Here is a 14,547-nt window from a genome sequence, read left to right on the forward strand (position 1 = left end):
TTGCTGGATTGGCCAAGCTCGGTGGCTCACACTTATAATCCCAGCACTTTGGGAGGCTGATGCGGGTAGATAACCTCAGGTCAGCAGTTTGAGACCACCCTGACCAACATGAAGAATCCCCATCTCTTATAAAAATAGAAAAAATTAGCCGTGTGTGGTGGCGCATACCTGTAATTCCAGCTACTCAGGAGGCTGAGACAGGCAATGGCTTGAACCTGGGAGGCAGAGGTTATGGTGAGCCAAGATCACACCATTGCACTCCATCCTGGGCAACAAGAGTGAAACTCCATCTCACAAAAAAAAAAAAGAGAAAAAAAGAAAGAAAGGCCCTTGCTGGATTAAAGATGTGACTGCAAGCACAAAGAAGGGATTGATATGTCCGCTGCTGAGTTGTGCTTTTCCCTCCCAGTGGATGAGTCTACAGACAGCCTGGACCTGCTGCTTGGCCTGTGTCCCCCAGCTTCTCATCACAGATAATGTTCTTTAGTTTTTTTGAGACAGAGTCTCCCTCTGTCACCCAGGCTAGAGTGCAGTAGGGTGACGTCTGCTTGCTGCAACCTCTGCCTCCTGGGCTCAAGCAGTTCTCCTGCCTCAGCCACCCAAGTAGCTGGGATTACAGGCAAGTATCACCACGCCCAGCTAATTTTTGTATTTTTAGTAGAGACAGGGTTTCACCACATTGCCCAGGCTGGTCTGAAACTCCTGACTTCAGTTGATCCACCCACCTCGGCCTCCCAGTGTGCTGGGATTACAGGCCTGAGCCACTGCGCCCGGCCTACGGATGATGTTCTTTTACCCCGGTGCTTGACCATAATGGCACTGATGTAGTCAGAGTGTGGAGTACCTTTGTGAATCTCATGGTTGCTTCCAGAACACGTGTTTTCCCATTTTTTTTTTCCCTTTTTTTTTTTGAGACGGAGTTTCGCTCTTGTTACCCAGGCTGGAGTGCAATCGCGCAATCTCGGCTCACCGCAACCTCCGCCTCCTGGGCTCAGGCAATTCTCCTGCCTCAGCCTCCTAAGTAGCTGGGATTACAGGCACGCGCCACCACGCCCAGCTAGTTTTTTGTATTTTTAGTAGAGACGGGGTTTCACCATGTTGACCAGGATGGTCTCGATCTCTCGACCTCGTGATCCACCCGCCTCGGCCTCCCAAAGTGCTGGGATTACAGGCTTGAGCCACTGCGCCCGGCCGTGTTTTCCCATTTTTGCTGATGGTGTGGAAGCCATGGTGGGTGGAACTGCTGGCATCTGAGCACAACTTGAGGCCATGGCTCCAAGTGTTACCAGGTGATCATCATAACTTCGCTCACCCACAGGAAGAGAGAGAGGAAAGAAACAGTCCCGCTTCTGAGTGTTGGTTAAAAATGATGAGTGTTGTTAATGCTTTGTAGGATGAGGTGGAAAGTATGCAGAAAAGCACTCACTTCTGCTGCAGACACGAGTGTGCAGCCACCTCAGGGAGACACGCTTGCGTGACTGTTGCTTGCTGTCCTCAGGGAGCATCTGACGGAGTCAGCCTTGTGCAGACTTAGCGATTTGGCCAATGTTTTTCTTGAAAATGATTGGAGTGAGCTTGTTACTTTAAGGAAAACAACTGCCCATATTTATACCAATGATAAATTTGAAACCTTCAAGTGAAAATTAGAATTTTGGTAAATTTATTCATCACTGTGAGCTTGATACCTTCCTTTTATTGTTGCTTATTTATTTTTTAAAAGAAATAGAGACCAAGGTCTCACTGTGTTACCTGGGCTGATCTCAGACTGCTGGGCTCAAGCAATCCTCTTGCTTTGACTTCCCAAAGTGGTGGGATTACAAGCATGAGCTACTGCACTACTCGGCTAAAAGTCTTTTTTTTTTCCTCCCTTTTTGAAATGGAGTCTTGCTCTGTGGCCCAGGCTGGAGTGCAGTTGTGCGATCTTGGCTCACTGCAACCTCTATCTCCTGGGTTCAAGCGATTCTCCTGCCTCAGCCTCCCGAGGAGCTGGGATTACAGGTGTGCACCACCACGCCCAGATGATTTTTGTATTTTTAGTAGAGACGAAGTTTCACCATATTGTTCAGGCTGGTCTCAAACTCCTGACCTCAAGTAATTCGCCTGCCTCAGCTTCCCAGAGTGCTGGGATTAGAGGCCAAAAGTTATTCCTCAGGAGATACATAGTGATATCAGTGAACTGATCTGTTGACACTATAGAATGAAATCTGTCAACATTTGGAAGCTTTACGTAACCCAGTGAGCCACTGTCTTCCAGATGACCATTGTATGACCTATAAAATTACGTGAGGGTAGAAGAACCACTAGTGTAAGGTAGATTGATAGATGTTAGTGTCACAGAGCATGAAAATTAATTGTTATGAATCAGATTTCACATTGCAGGTAAGCTTGAAGCAGCCATCACTTTCTGGATTTTGATGTAGTATCCAAGAAGAATATCCACAAACATCTACACTTATTCTTAGCCAAAGGGTCAGGAAGTTACAAAGGGGGCTCTAAAAAGGATAAGTACTTCTCCCTTTTCCAGCTGTTGATCTGAGTGAGGCTGGGTGTTTTTCGTGTCCTTAAACCTAAACACAGGTCTGGGCAGAGTGCGGGCACGGGCGGGTATGGGGATCCGCCGCTCTCCTCATGAACCAGACAGGAGAGGCCTGCGCAGCACACAGCAGGCCACTGTCCTTGTTAGTTATTTTTGTTTTGGAAAGTAGTTACTTTAAAAGTTATTTACATTAATAGTAATGGGTTTATTGTTTTTTTTTTATGAATTAAATATTTGAACATGTCCCAGTTCTGACTTCCTATGCAGTGTATGTCAGTTGATCTGAAAGCTCTGTGGGGTCTTCCACAAAGGTTAAGAGTGTGAGGGGCCATGGGACTGGTAGGTTGGAGAGGAAACCTGGGGCCCGTCTGCCATCACCACTGTGTCCCTTCCTCACTAGAGGTGAAGCTGAGCTTGGAGAGCCCTCCCAAGGTGTTACAAAAGCCTTGGTGGAGCTCTGGCGCCCTGCTGGGGCTCTCCTGGGCGTGGTGGGTGCTTTGCTAGTGGCCTTGGACTTGGATCCTTGATAGTGTTCATTTTGGGGTCTGGGTGAGGGTGGATGGAGGAGGTGGCCAGAGCCCCCACTTTGGCTTTCTGTGGTCACCCTTTGTAGATTGCCCTGTATCCTCCTCTGTGCAGAGGGAGCTTTGAGGGAGCCAAAATGCCGTGTATGAGAGTCAGGCACCTCCGTTAAGCCCCGTGTGCTTGGCGAGTAGTTACGTGTGTCTCCAGGCGTTCAGACGTCTTGTCTAGCCTCCCGGGGAGGAAAGGGCTCTCAAGGGGTGGGGCATAGGAGTGGACTTTTTGAAGTAAAAAATCGAGGTGATTGCAGCCTGGCCAACATGGTGAAACCCTGTCTCTACTAAAAATACCAAAAATTAGCTGAGTGTAGTGGCGGGTGCCTGTAATCGCTGGTACTCAAGAGGCTGAGACAGAAGAATCACTTGAACCTGGGAGGTAGAAATTGCAGTGAGCCGAGATCCCACACTCTGGCCTAGGCAAGAGAGGAAGACTCCATCTCAGAAAAAAATATATATATTAAATTGATTCCTAGAAATACTCAAACTTCCAAGTAGGTGACAGCAAGGAGCCGTTTCGTGTTGGGAGCTGACAGGTCAGTCCACTGAACACACGCGCTCTGCTCTTGATGGCACCAGCGGAGCTTCACCTGCAGTCTCTGTCCACACACCCCGGGCCACAGGGGAATGGATGTGGTTCATTTCATTTACTCGCTGGCAATGCTGGCTAGGAGGTGGGTGGCACGTGTCCGTGGGGCCCTTGCCGGCCTTTCGGAGGTCCTGGCATGTTCTCTTGCTGAGCCACTCTGGGGCTTTGGCATCCTCGGCGTGGGTGACATTGCTGGGAGTGCCTCTGGGCTCTTTGTGTTCTTTTTTCTCTCAGGATGGATTTCTGGAGGCGAGGCTCCTTCTCAGTCCTATTTCCGAATCGATTCCTTGGCGAGTCTTCCCCAGGCCTCCAGTGTTGAGCCAGGAGTACCACTCCTGCACGCCCACACCCATGTCATGCCCAGCCAGTCAGAGCAGAGTGGCCCAGCCCCATTTCTTCATTTGGGGCCATTGAGAGTTTCTTTGTTTCACTGAATTCCTCTTCTGGGAATTTTTTGTTTGTGCCTTTTTGCTGAGTTTTCTGCTGAATTCCAGGCCTCTTCGTGGCACTGTGAATTTGCTGTGGGGTGCAGGCAACAGACCGTGGCAGCTGTATCTTGAAACCCTTTCCTGCCCGGGCTGTGGTCCTGGTGGTTTTGTAGATGGAGGTGGTTTTGTAGGTGGAGCTCAAGGCTGGGCTACTGCTCTCACTCTCAGCCAGGAAGGCGGCCCCTCCCACGTGGGCTGGAGGGATGGCCCGCTGTGTTCTTCTGGTTTTTCTCTTTTTCGAGTTGGTATTTTAAACCGTGTCTCTTGTCACCTCTTCTGGCACTTACTGAAGCGTGGTAAAAGCTGAGGATTGGGAGATGCCATGGAGCCTTCTCTGTCCTCATCTGCCCACAAGAGCTCTGATCGGCCTGGGCTCAAAGGGACCCTGTGTCTCCCATGCTGGCTGCCCTGGTGTAATTTATCATGAATTTCCCTTTGCTCTTCCTCTGCACTGCTTCCTTGTCATAGGCCTGTCCATCAGAGTGGCTTCCTGCCAGCTCCATGGTTCCTCCAGGTGTTTCTGTGCTCTGCTTTTTGTGCAATGGTGGGTCCTCCTCATGACGTCTCCTCTTCAGGAACCTCCTTGATTTGTTTCTCTTTGTTTCCAGCCCCACGTTGTGTGTGTTTGCTTGTTAAAAGTCCCTGTGCGAGAGGAAGGCTGCATTTCCCCTCATGGTCACACACTCTTCTTGCTTCAAGACTCCATTATTTCGAACCCACAGGCTGGGGTGTGTGCGTGAGGCCAGGCCCTGGGGCCTCCCTCTTGTGGCAGGCCTGGGTGCTGATCTGCCCAGGTCTGGGTGGGTCACATGGTGCGGCTGGGTAAACCCTGGTGGGGGGAGGATGTTGTGCCCGCAGTTTGGACAGTATTAAAAGTGCTGCTGGCCGTATTTGGAGCCAGACAGGCATGTGGATGTTCTCGGATATTTACTTGGTCATCTTATGCCTTCCTCAAATCTAAAACATATTATTGGCCAGGAGTGGTGGCTCACACCTGTAATTCTAGCACTTCGGGAGGCCAAGGTGGGTGGATCACAAGGTCAGGAGATTGAGACCATCCTGGCTAATACGGCGAAACCCTGTTTCTACTAAAAATACAAAAAAATATCCGGGCATGGTGGCAAGTGCCTGTAATCCCAGCTACTCAGGAGGCTGAGGCAGGAGAATCCCTTGAAGCTGGGAGGCAGAGGTTGCAGTGAGCAGAGATTGCACCACTATACTCCAGCCTGGTGACAGAGTGAGACTCTGTCTCAAAACAAAACAAAAAACCACATTATTTCTGTAGTAGAACCTCAGATCAGGAATTCTAGTAAGACCAGAACATAAACCAGTAACTGTTAGCTTTAACCAAATGAGGTAAACTTCAGACATTAAAATAGTATCTTGGGGCTGGGTGTGGTGGCCCATGCCTATAATCTCAGCACTTCTGGGAGCTCGAGACAGGCGAATCATTTGAGGTCAGGAATTTGAGACCAGCCTGGCCAACATGGTGAAACCCCATCTCTACTAAAAATACAAAAAAATTAGCCTGGCCTGCTGGCACACATCTGTAGTTCTAGCTACTCAGGATGCCGAGGTGGGAGAATCTCGTGAACCGGGGAGGCAGAGGGTACAATGAGCCGAGATCACTCCACTGCACTCCAGCCTGGGTGACAGAATGAGACCCTGACTCAATCATTCAGTCAATCAGTACAGTCTTGGCCAGGTATAGTGGCTCATGCATGTAATCCCAGCACTTAGGGAGTCTGAAGCAGGAGGATTGCTTGAGCTCAGGAGTTCAAGGCCAGCCTGGGCAACATTAGCAAGACCTCTTCTCTTAAAAAAATAAAATTAGCTAGGTGTGGTGCTGTGTGCCTGTGGTCCCAGCTACTCAGGAGGCCAAGGTGGCAAAATGACAAGCGCAGGAGATGGATCAAGGCTGCATTCAGCTGTGATGGCACCACTGTTCTCCAGCCCGGGTAACACAGCAAGACTTTTTTTTTTTTTTTTGGAGGTCTCCCACTTTATTGCTATCAGAATTACTTGGAGAGTTTGTTAGAAGGGTAGATCCCCAGAACCCCCCCACCTCCAAAGTCCTGAGCAGCTAGAGGTACACAGTTATGTTGAAGGAGAACGGATGGATTCTACCTGAGGCAGAAAGATGAGGGAAAGGAACAAAGAAAAAGGGCTGAAGAAAAGGTTTGTGAATACATGGGTAGAAATGAGCAAAAGCGGCCGGGCGCAGTGGCTCAAGCCTGTAATCCCAGCACTTTGGGAGGCCGAGGCGGGTGGATCACGAGGTCGAGAGATCGAGACCATCCTGGTCAACATGGTGAAACCCCATCTCTACTAAAAATACAAAAAATTAGCTGGGCATGGTGGCGCGTGCCTGTAATCCCAGCTACTAGGGAGGCTGAGACAGGAGAATTGCCTGAACCCAGGAGGCGGAGGTTGCGGTGAGCCGAGATCGCGCCATTGCACTCCAGCCTGGGTAACAAGAGTGAAACTCCGTCTCAAAAAAAAAAAAAAAAAAAAAGAAATGAGCAAAAGCACAGAAGAACCATGAAATAGCAAACATGGCTCGTGCAGCTGAGCGGAACAGCAGCAGCCAGACATACGACCTTGCTGAGAAAGCACCATGTGGGCATGAGGCTTCATAAATCCTGCTTTTCCCTGGAGTCGCTGCTTCTAGAACACCACGTTAGCCACACAAAACTCTCAAAAAAATTCCAGAATATCAGGCTGGGCAAATGGGTCAACATATAAGAAAGAATGACTGCAAGGCAGGCCAGGTGTAGTCCTGCAACACCCTATGGATGCAGCACCTTTGGGGTCTCAAGGTCAGACAAACTGGTCCTGATACCCCCAAACTAAGTATGAGCTCCTTGGGCAGAATTCTTTTGGGTGCAGTGACTCCAGCCTGGAGAGAACGCCTTCAACATGGTCAGTGTCGGCTCTAGTGCTTTGCAATCTCCTCCTGGATACGCAACTTGAGGGCTTCTCGCATGGGTGGATCCAGAGGTGTGCATGCTGACACCTCCTCACTCACCCTTCCCGGGTCATCACTGTGATACACTATAACTGATGTGACCTCTCCACTGTCTGCCTTGTACTCGAAGCAGAAGAGCTGATGGCCAGAAGGCTCCAGCTCGGAGCCTCTGCTACTGCTGCTTTTACAGGATTCTTCATAGTCTGGGTTGCATGGGTTGGCAGAGACATCTCAGTGTCGTGGCAGGTACTCCTGCAGGTCTGGCTTGCGGGGCCGCATCGGCACGGGCGTGTGCCGCCTCCTCACTTTATCCTTGGCCGTCTGCTTCACCTTCTTGTCCTGGTCGTCCTGGGCGATCTGGTTCCATCGGATATGGTGCACAAAGCCGTGGTTCATGTCCACCCGCCCGCCAGGCTTGCAGCAGTGCCCTGTCCGGGGATGCGGCCCCGTCTCCATCCGGAGCCAGAGTTGCTGCCGCTTTGACGGCCCCAACAACTGCCACCTGTCCACAGAGGTCCGCTTCGCCCCTCGCTCAAAGACTTTGTCTCTTAGAAAAGGAAAAAAAAAATCTCATGCTGGAACTTTTGGAGGCCCAGGCAGGTGGATCACAAGGCCAGAAATTGGAGACCAGCCTGTCCAACATGGTGAAACCCCATCTCTACTAAAAATACAAAAATTAGCTGAGCGTGATGGTGCACACCTGTAATTCCAGCTACTCAGGATGCTGAGGCAGGAGCATCGCTTGAACCAGAGAGGCAGAGGTTGCAGTGAGCCGAGATCACAGCACTGCACTCCATCCAGTCTGAGCGATAGAGCGATACTCCGCCTCAGAACGAACAAACAAACAAAATCTCTTGAACTCTTAGGAATCAAAAATGAGGTGTGCTTGTTAATATATATTAAATCAAAGTCTGTATCTGAAGCTTGCTCTTTGAATTTCTGCCATCTTTGAGTAAAAGTGTTGTGCTATGGTAGAAATACCAGAGGAAGATGTTCTTCAGGCAAGTCCAACTTGGGTCTTTCAGGGCTTTGTGATTATAAACTACTCTTTGGGTCCCAAGCACTGAATCGGTGCCCCCAGCTTGGGAGGTAACTTGAGGGTGATCATCTTACCCTGTTGACAACTCTTGAGGGCATCCATCTTTCCTGAGGCAGTTCCGTGTCTCACCACAGCTTTGTTCAGGCAGCAGTGACCTGTGTTAATTGCCCATTTCTACGGCATGGTCCTCTTCCACCTTTCCTCTGCCATGTGGGTGCCACTGGCAGTGAGGGGACAGCAAGCACTGTTTCTGGTATCTGCAAGCTCCGTCTGTAATATAATCTGTATATGCAAGCAAATAGAGATGAAGGCTCTGCACAGCAGTGGTGTGTGTGCTGGGTTACATGTGGAGTTCTCTGCTTGTCCTGAAGTGAGGCTGGCTCTGTGAGAGGCAGGCCAAGGGCATAGGGAGTTCATGTGGTGGGAGGAGCATGGAGATTCCTGTTTGTGATTCTCACAGGAGCCTCTCTTTCTTGTTTCTTTTCACAGGCACCAATTTGTAGAAAATAATTTAATACTAAAGATGGGCCCAGTGGATAAGCGGAAGGTGAGTGATCAGTGGTCTTGCTGCTTCCCACACACGCCTGCATCTTCCCCAACTCCACCTCAGGAGGGCAGTGTGGTGGTGTGGAATCCTTCGCCATCTCTTGATTTTCAAAGATCATCTCTAGATTTCATAGCTCAGGAAGGCTTAAGCCCCTCGAGAGTAGCCATGTGGAGCCACACACGTAGGCGGTTAAGGCAGGGCAGAAGCAGCCTCACACACACCCGGGAGCCTGGGGCTGCCCGTTTCGAGGTTTCCATCAAGTCGAAGACACCGTGTCTGATATTTCATTAGAAGTGTTTTAAAAACATGACTTTCCATCCTGTTGGCCAAGTAAAGAAAAGATCGATAGATGATAGATAAATCAATCAATAAATAAAATACAAAAAACATTTAAGGGTTGTTCTTTATGGATTAAGTGGATTCACCACTTACAAGTATTGCTCCTGTTTGGAGCCAGGCGGGTGTGCAGATGTGCTCAGATATTTATTTGGTTATCTTGTACCTTTTTCAAATGTAAATCATATTATTTCTATAGTAGGATGCATCAGATCGGGAATTCTAGTATGATCAGACAGAACACAAACCAGTAACTGTTGGCTTTAACCTTGGTTAGAAAATACAGGACCCCATGTGCTCACTTAGGGCCCCTTCCAAGCATAGGCTTCTGGCCTCCATTCCTGGCCATGTGTCCTCCACAGGCAAGGATCTAGGTGTAGCTCGGTGGAGGCTGGCTACCGAGAGCAGGCTCCTGTCCCAGGCAGAGCAGAGTTGCTAGGGGAGCCATGGGCTCCCCAGCTTGGATGGGCTGCCCATGCTAGCTCAGCAGCAGAGGCCTGTGCTGCAGTGCCTGTGACCTTAGAAACTGGGCCGGGTGGGTCAGGAAGTGTGCTGCCCTTGGGCGGGAGCATGGGTGGGTGAACCGGTGGTGGCCATGGCCCTGTGCCTTGAGCAGCTCTGAGGGGCCGCTCAGCCCTCAAGGCTGCGGGAGATGCTCTCAGCACTGGCTCTGAGCCCAGATAAGCATGGCCTGTTTTTTGTGTGTGTATGTGTTGTGTTTGTTTTGGTATCAGGGTTTATTTGCACGAAGACGACAGTTGTTGCTCACAGAAGGGCCACATTTATATTATGTGGATCCTGTCAACAAAGTCCTGAAAGGTGAAATTCCTTGGTCACAAGAACTTCGACCAGAAGCCAAGAATTTTAAAACTTTCTTTGTCCACACGGTAAGTCTGTTCCCAGGGATTCCTGTGTTCAGGGTAGTGGGAGGGCTTTGCACCATGTGGGACAAAGCCACGGGCCTTGGCCAGAGGGAGCAGCGGGGATCCAGGCAGCTGCCTCACCCAGACATCCCAGACACCCACGCTAGCAGCTCAGTCCTGAGGGGCCAGGAGACATCCTGTGCTTGTTTTTGAGTTTGGTGGTGACTAGCAGGTGGGTCATCTGCCTACATATTTGCTTTCTGCCTGTGTGGAGCGAAGAACCACCATGCCCACGTGCTTGCAGGATTTGGAATGACTAGTAGTAGGCAGCTTACCTGGTTGAGGTGGGACTCCCTCAGGAACACTCAACGGCTTTTGTCTTTGCAGCCTAACAGGACGTATTATCTGATGGACCCCAGTGGGAATGCACACAAGTGGTGCAGGAAGATCCAGGAGGTTTGGAGGCAGCGATACCAGAGCCACCCAGATGCCGCGGTTCAGTGACGTGGCCTGCGGCCGGGCTGCCCTTCGCTGCCAGGACACCTGCCCCAGCACGGCTTGGCCGCCACCCGGACGCTTCCAGACCACCTGCCAGCCATCACAAGGGGAACGCAGAGGCGGAAACCTTGCAGCATTTTTATTTAAAAGAAAAGAAGAAAAAAAACACCCAACCACAACAAGGAACAAAACCAATAACACAAAGGAATTCAGGGTCGCTTTGCTTGCTCTCTGTGCTCCGTGGAGGCCTCTGCGTGCTCTCGTTGCCGTGGGGACCCAGCTCCGTGCACGTCAGCCCAGTCCTGCCCAGACTAGTGGACAAACCTGGTGTCACCAGCTTCTCCTAGCATCAGTCCAAACCATGCGCCCGCCCTGCCCCAACCATGCACTGGTCCTGCTGTGGCCGAGGGGACCGGGTGTATTTGGCTCTTTGTGCCCCTCATGCTGGGATCCCAGAACTCTTCACCAGGGAGGGAGCCTTTGCAGCCCTGCTTGGCGGCCACGCCTTTCTGTAGGGGGAGGCTCTGTGCTTCTGTCATGTGCTCCCTTTCTTGCGTCTCCCCGTGTATGGCCCTTAGGCGTGGCTGGGCCCATTGCATGACCCTGTGGTGGCTCTGGTGGCAGGCTTTCATGGCCTCTGCTGTGTGTTGGCAGGCAGACTCGTGGTGAGGAGCAGGAGAGGATGGAGTGGCGCAGGAGCAGGCTGCTGAGTGGAGGGCGCCGTCCGAGGGCCCTGGCTCCCTTGTCCTACTGAGCAGTGTTGGTCTCTAGGGCTAGAAGCCAAGTGCAGGCTGGAAACGGTGCCATCAGAGGTGAGCCCAATTAGCACCCAGCCAGGTTATTGCATGAGAGAGAAGAGTCCTGCTCCAAGCCTTGGGTGGGGCCGGGAGGTGCCTTGGAGAATCCAGCCAGAGCCGAGAGGGCCTGCTGACCTCTGTGTGGAGGAGAGAGGCCTGAGGGCCTCCTAAAAGGTTTAAATATGCAGGCCTCCCCAGTTGGTGAAGTAGGGTCTGAGAGAACCCTGGCATCAGCGGACCCGGGGTGCTTCCGTTTCCTGTTGACAGCACTGGGGAGTGCTGGCACCAGCATCACACACACCCCTTTTGTGTTGTGGTTAAACATTTCTCAGAGCGAACTCAGTTTCTACATCTCTACTGAAAATCTCAGCCTTCTCATGCTGCCGGCTCACCTGGTCCCATGAAGAGTGGACTTTCCCCATTACTGTTGCACAGGAAGCAAGAACAGCGCACTTCAGCCACAGCCGGTCTTGTTTCCTCTGCTGGTTTGGGGGCTGTTGCCCTTTGATGCTTTGGTGGCCTTGTCCTGCTCAATAGCACAGACAGGCCAGATGCATTTGTCCTTTCCGTTGCTACTCCCCAGGCAGAGAGCTCCTTGTGGCCTGGCAGGGCTCGGCCCTTCTCTCTCCACCCAGGTTGTCCCTGGAGGGCAGCCCTCAGTCCCATGCAGGAGAGGCAGACATTGCTGCCCACAGACATGCCTCTGGCTCAACTGTGTCCACCCTCCCTGGCCCCTACCCCCAAGTTACAGATGACTCATCAGTGACCTTGTGTGCCAGGCCAGGTCCAAATTGAGAAGGAAGGTGTCCTTTTGACACTGCTAATGACAAGAATGGCTCTTGGTAGCTAGGCAAGTGCAGATGGGGGCCTCGGAGGGGCAGAGATGTTCCCAAGTCCTTGCCTGTGGTTTCTGCCTGGGCCTTGGCGGCTGCTATGCAAAAGCTGCATGTGAGCCTGTGACTGAGCTGGAGTGTCCTGGGCCGCACCTGCCCTGGGGTCCCCAAGGGAGCAGGACGCTCCAAGGCCCGGCACGTTGCCCTGGGCCTGTAGCTGGAGTCGGAGTCCTCTCTCTTGGCTTTTGGAAAGGCTTGCCTGTGTTGGAGAGTCTCTCTTGGCCCTTTCAGGAATTTCTGTTCAGGCTTACTCCTCCTTATCAGAATGTCCTGTGTCTGCATGTATAAGAGTGGCTTCCTAATGCTCATAATTGCACACGCAGGCACAGAAAAGACGGCTCTCAGGGTGTCTGGTTATAGGGAAACAAGCAGAGCTGGGATGAGGCTTTGATTGGCGCACTTGGCTGGGCTGCTTGGGGAGACTCTTCTGTGCGTTCTTCCTCTGCATAGAACCACCACCTCCTGGGCGTCAGTGAAGCTCTAGCTTAACCTCCAAAGCTCAGAACTAGGGGCTCAGAGCCAGAGCTGGCACCTGACCACTGAAATGATGGCCGCTGCCTGAGCTAGTGACAGCCAAGCCCTTTTTGTGGGTCACCTTTCTCCTCAGTCAGCCCCTCTCTCTTACCTTTTTAAAGGCCCGTGTGTTTTCTTCCCTTACCCTGTGCTTGTTCATATCAACTCCAGTTTTATCTAGCACATTCTTAGAGCCATCATCTGGCACGCAGGTGCCTTATATTCTACAGTGGAACGTGGGGGATCGTCTGTGCTTATGTGGAATTACAGTGGTGGGTTTATCCAAGGTGAGGAAGATGGCACCTGCTACTTAATAGACCTGGGCCATGCGTCTCCTCACATGTGGGAAATAGGTGGAACGTCAGGACCAAACCCTGCGCAGCTTCTCCGCACAGAGCGAAGGGAGGCTGTGGTTGCTGCCAGCCTAGGTGCTCCAGGTGCCTTGCCTTTCTCTGGGGACAGACTGGGGGCTGGCTTCTGTGGGATTCTTTTCTCCCCTCTGTTTGGCCCCAGCTAGAGCAAAGAGCCTCTCCACTCTAGTGAATGGCTCTGCACCATGGCTACCATGTGGAACCTTAACTTGTGGAAGGCTTGTTAACAATTCGTTTTGAGATGGCTGGTTATGCCACAGCTGCTGGGGACTCCACCTACTCCAGCCTTCTTGGGACATACTGTGGAATTTGTGGCCCTTGCCCAGAGGAATTGTGGAGACTGTCCCATGGCACAGACCCCCAGGCACCAGCAGAGGGCTCTAAGTGACTCAAAACATTTGTCTCTGACAAGATTAGCTGTAGGCCTGCCACCCAGAGAAAACCACTGTGAGCATTTTGGCCTATATCCTGCCCCACCATTTGTTCACTTTTTAAAACTATATTGGGGACATTTGACACACACCGTTTGCATTGTCTTCTCACTTGATTTTATTTTAAGCATTTTCCCATGTCATGAGTTTCTCAGAGAAATGTTTTTAACAATTGTAGGGTTTAGTCATTGTCCATTTTACTGTAATTTATCTGACCATTTCCCTACTCTAAAATATTTAGATGGTTTCTGATTTTTCCATTATTTAAATAATGCTGTGATTAATATCTTAAAATCTTTTGATTTTTTTTTTACTGACTTTGTTTGCCCCTTAGATGCCTACCTAGAAGTGGTATTTTGAGGTCAAAGAGTTTGTTCATTTTAAAGATACTTCTCTCTCAAACTGATGTCTAGATGCTCAGAGTTCCAGTAGCAGAATCACCTTAGTTGTGTCCTGCAGATTCTGAACAGATCAGTTTCTGATAAGCCGTGTGTTCCAAAGAATGTTTGAACAAGACCGCTCTTTTTTAAATGCTAAGATGATGTCATTACTGCAGTCCATTTGTGGCAGATTTCTTCCAGGAGCCGGTTTCCTCTCTTGCATTTCGAGATCCTGGCTCCGCCCGCATGTTAGCTCTCCTCCATCCGTGCTGCTGTGGCTTTCGAGTGCTTGGTGATATTTTCAGAATCTTGTACTTTGTGTCCACAATGGTACTGAATTTGCATCTGCACAGTCAGCAGAGATAACAAGTGTTGAACTGACCTTGCCACATGCTTAGTGAGCGATTTGTAATTAAGTTTACAGACTCAGAAAGTACATTAGGCCATTTGGAATCGGTAGCAGAGCAAAGCCTCTACTTGGAAAAAACCATGTAGCTGATTGGGTTTACCAGAGTGTATTTGTCTCCCCCCGCCCCACATTGGAAGGTCTCAGTGGTTCAGAAGAGCCCAGCAGCCAGGCTGGCTTTTTCACTGCAGGGCGTGGTTGTCCCAGCTGGTGTCGATTTCAGGCCTTCTCCGCCCCACTCCCTGCCCACATGTTGCAGATTGCCTAGCTGGCGTCAAGTCCAGACCACCCAAATTTGGTTGCAGATTTTAATT

The 14,547-nt window shown here is 50.8% G+C and overlaps 1 protein-coding gene and 1 pseudogene across 4 annotated transcripts in view; one reads left to right on the forward strand and one right to left on the reverse strand.

The window, feature by feature from the left end:
* Positions 1 to 10,533, forward strand: part of PDPK1 (3-phosphoinositide dependent protein kinase 1) — a 77,631-nt gene extending 67,098 nt beyond the window's left edge. For all 4 annotated transcript variants that reach the window (XM_039477822.2, XM_039477825.2, XM_074381773.1 and 1 more), the window contains 3 exons: positions 8,688 to 8,745; positions 9,816 to 9,968; positions 10,332 to 10,533. In XM_039477822.2, the coding sequence (XP_039333756.1) occupies positions 8,688 to 8,745; positions 9,816 to 9,968; positions 10,332 to 10,448 (328 nt within the window). In that variant the 3' untranslated portion in view covers positions 10,449 to 10,533. The remainder of the gene's footprint in view (positions 1 to 8,687; positions 8,746 to 9,815; positions 9,969 to 10,331) is intronic.
* On the reverse strand, positions 7,127 to 7,615 carry LOC101051931 (UPF0561 protein C2orf68 pseudogene; annotated as a pseudogene).
* Positions 10,534 to 14,547: the final 4,014 nt, after the last annotated feature.

This window comes from Saimiri boliviensis, chromosome 12 (genome assembly GCF_048565385.1).
Source record: "Saimiri boliviensis isolate mSaiBol1 chromosome 12, mSaiBol1.pri, whole genome shotgun sequence".
Classification (NCBI taxonomy): Eukaryota; Metazoa; Chordata; class Mammalia; order Primates; family Cebidae; genus Saimiri; species Saimiri boliviensis.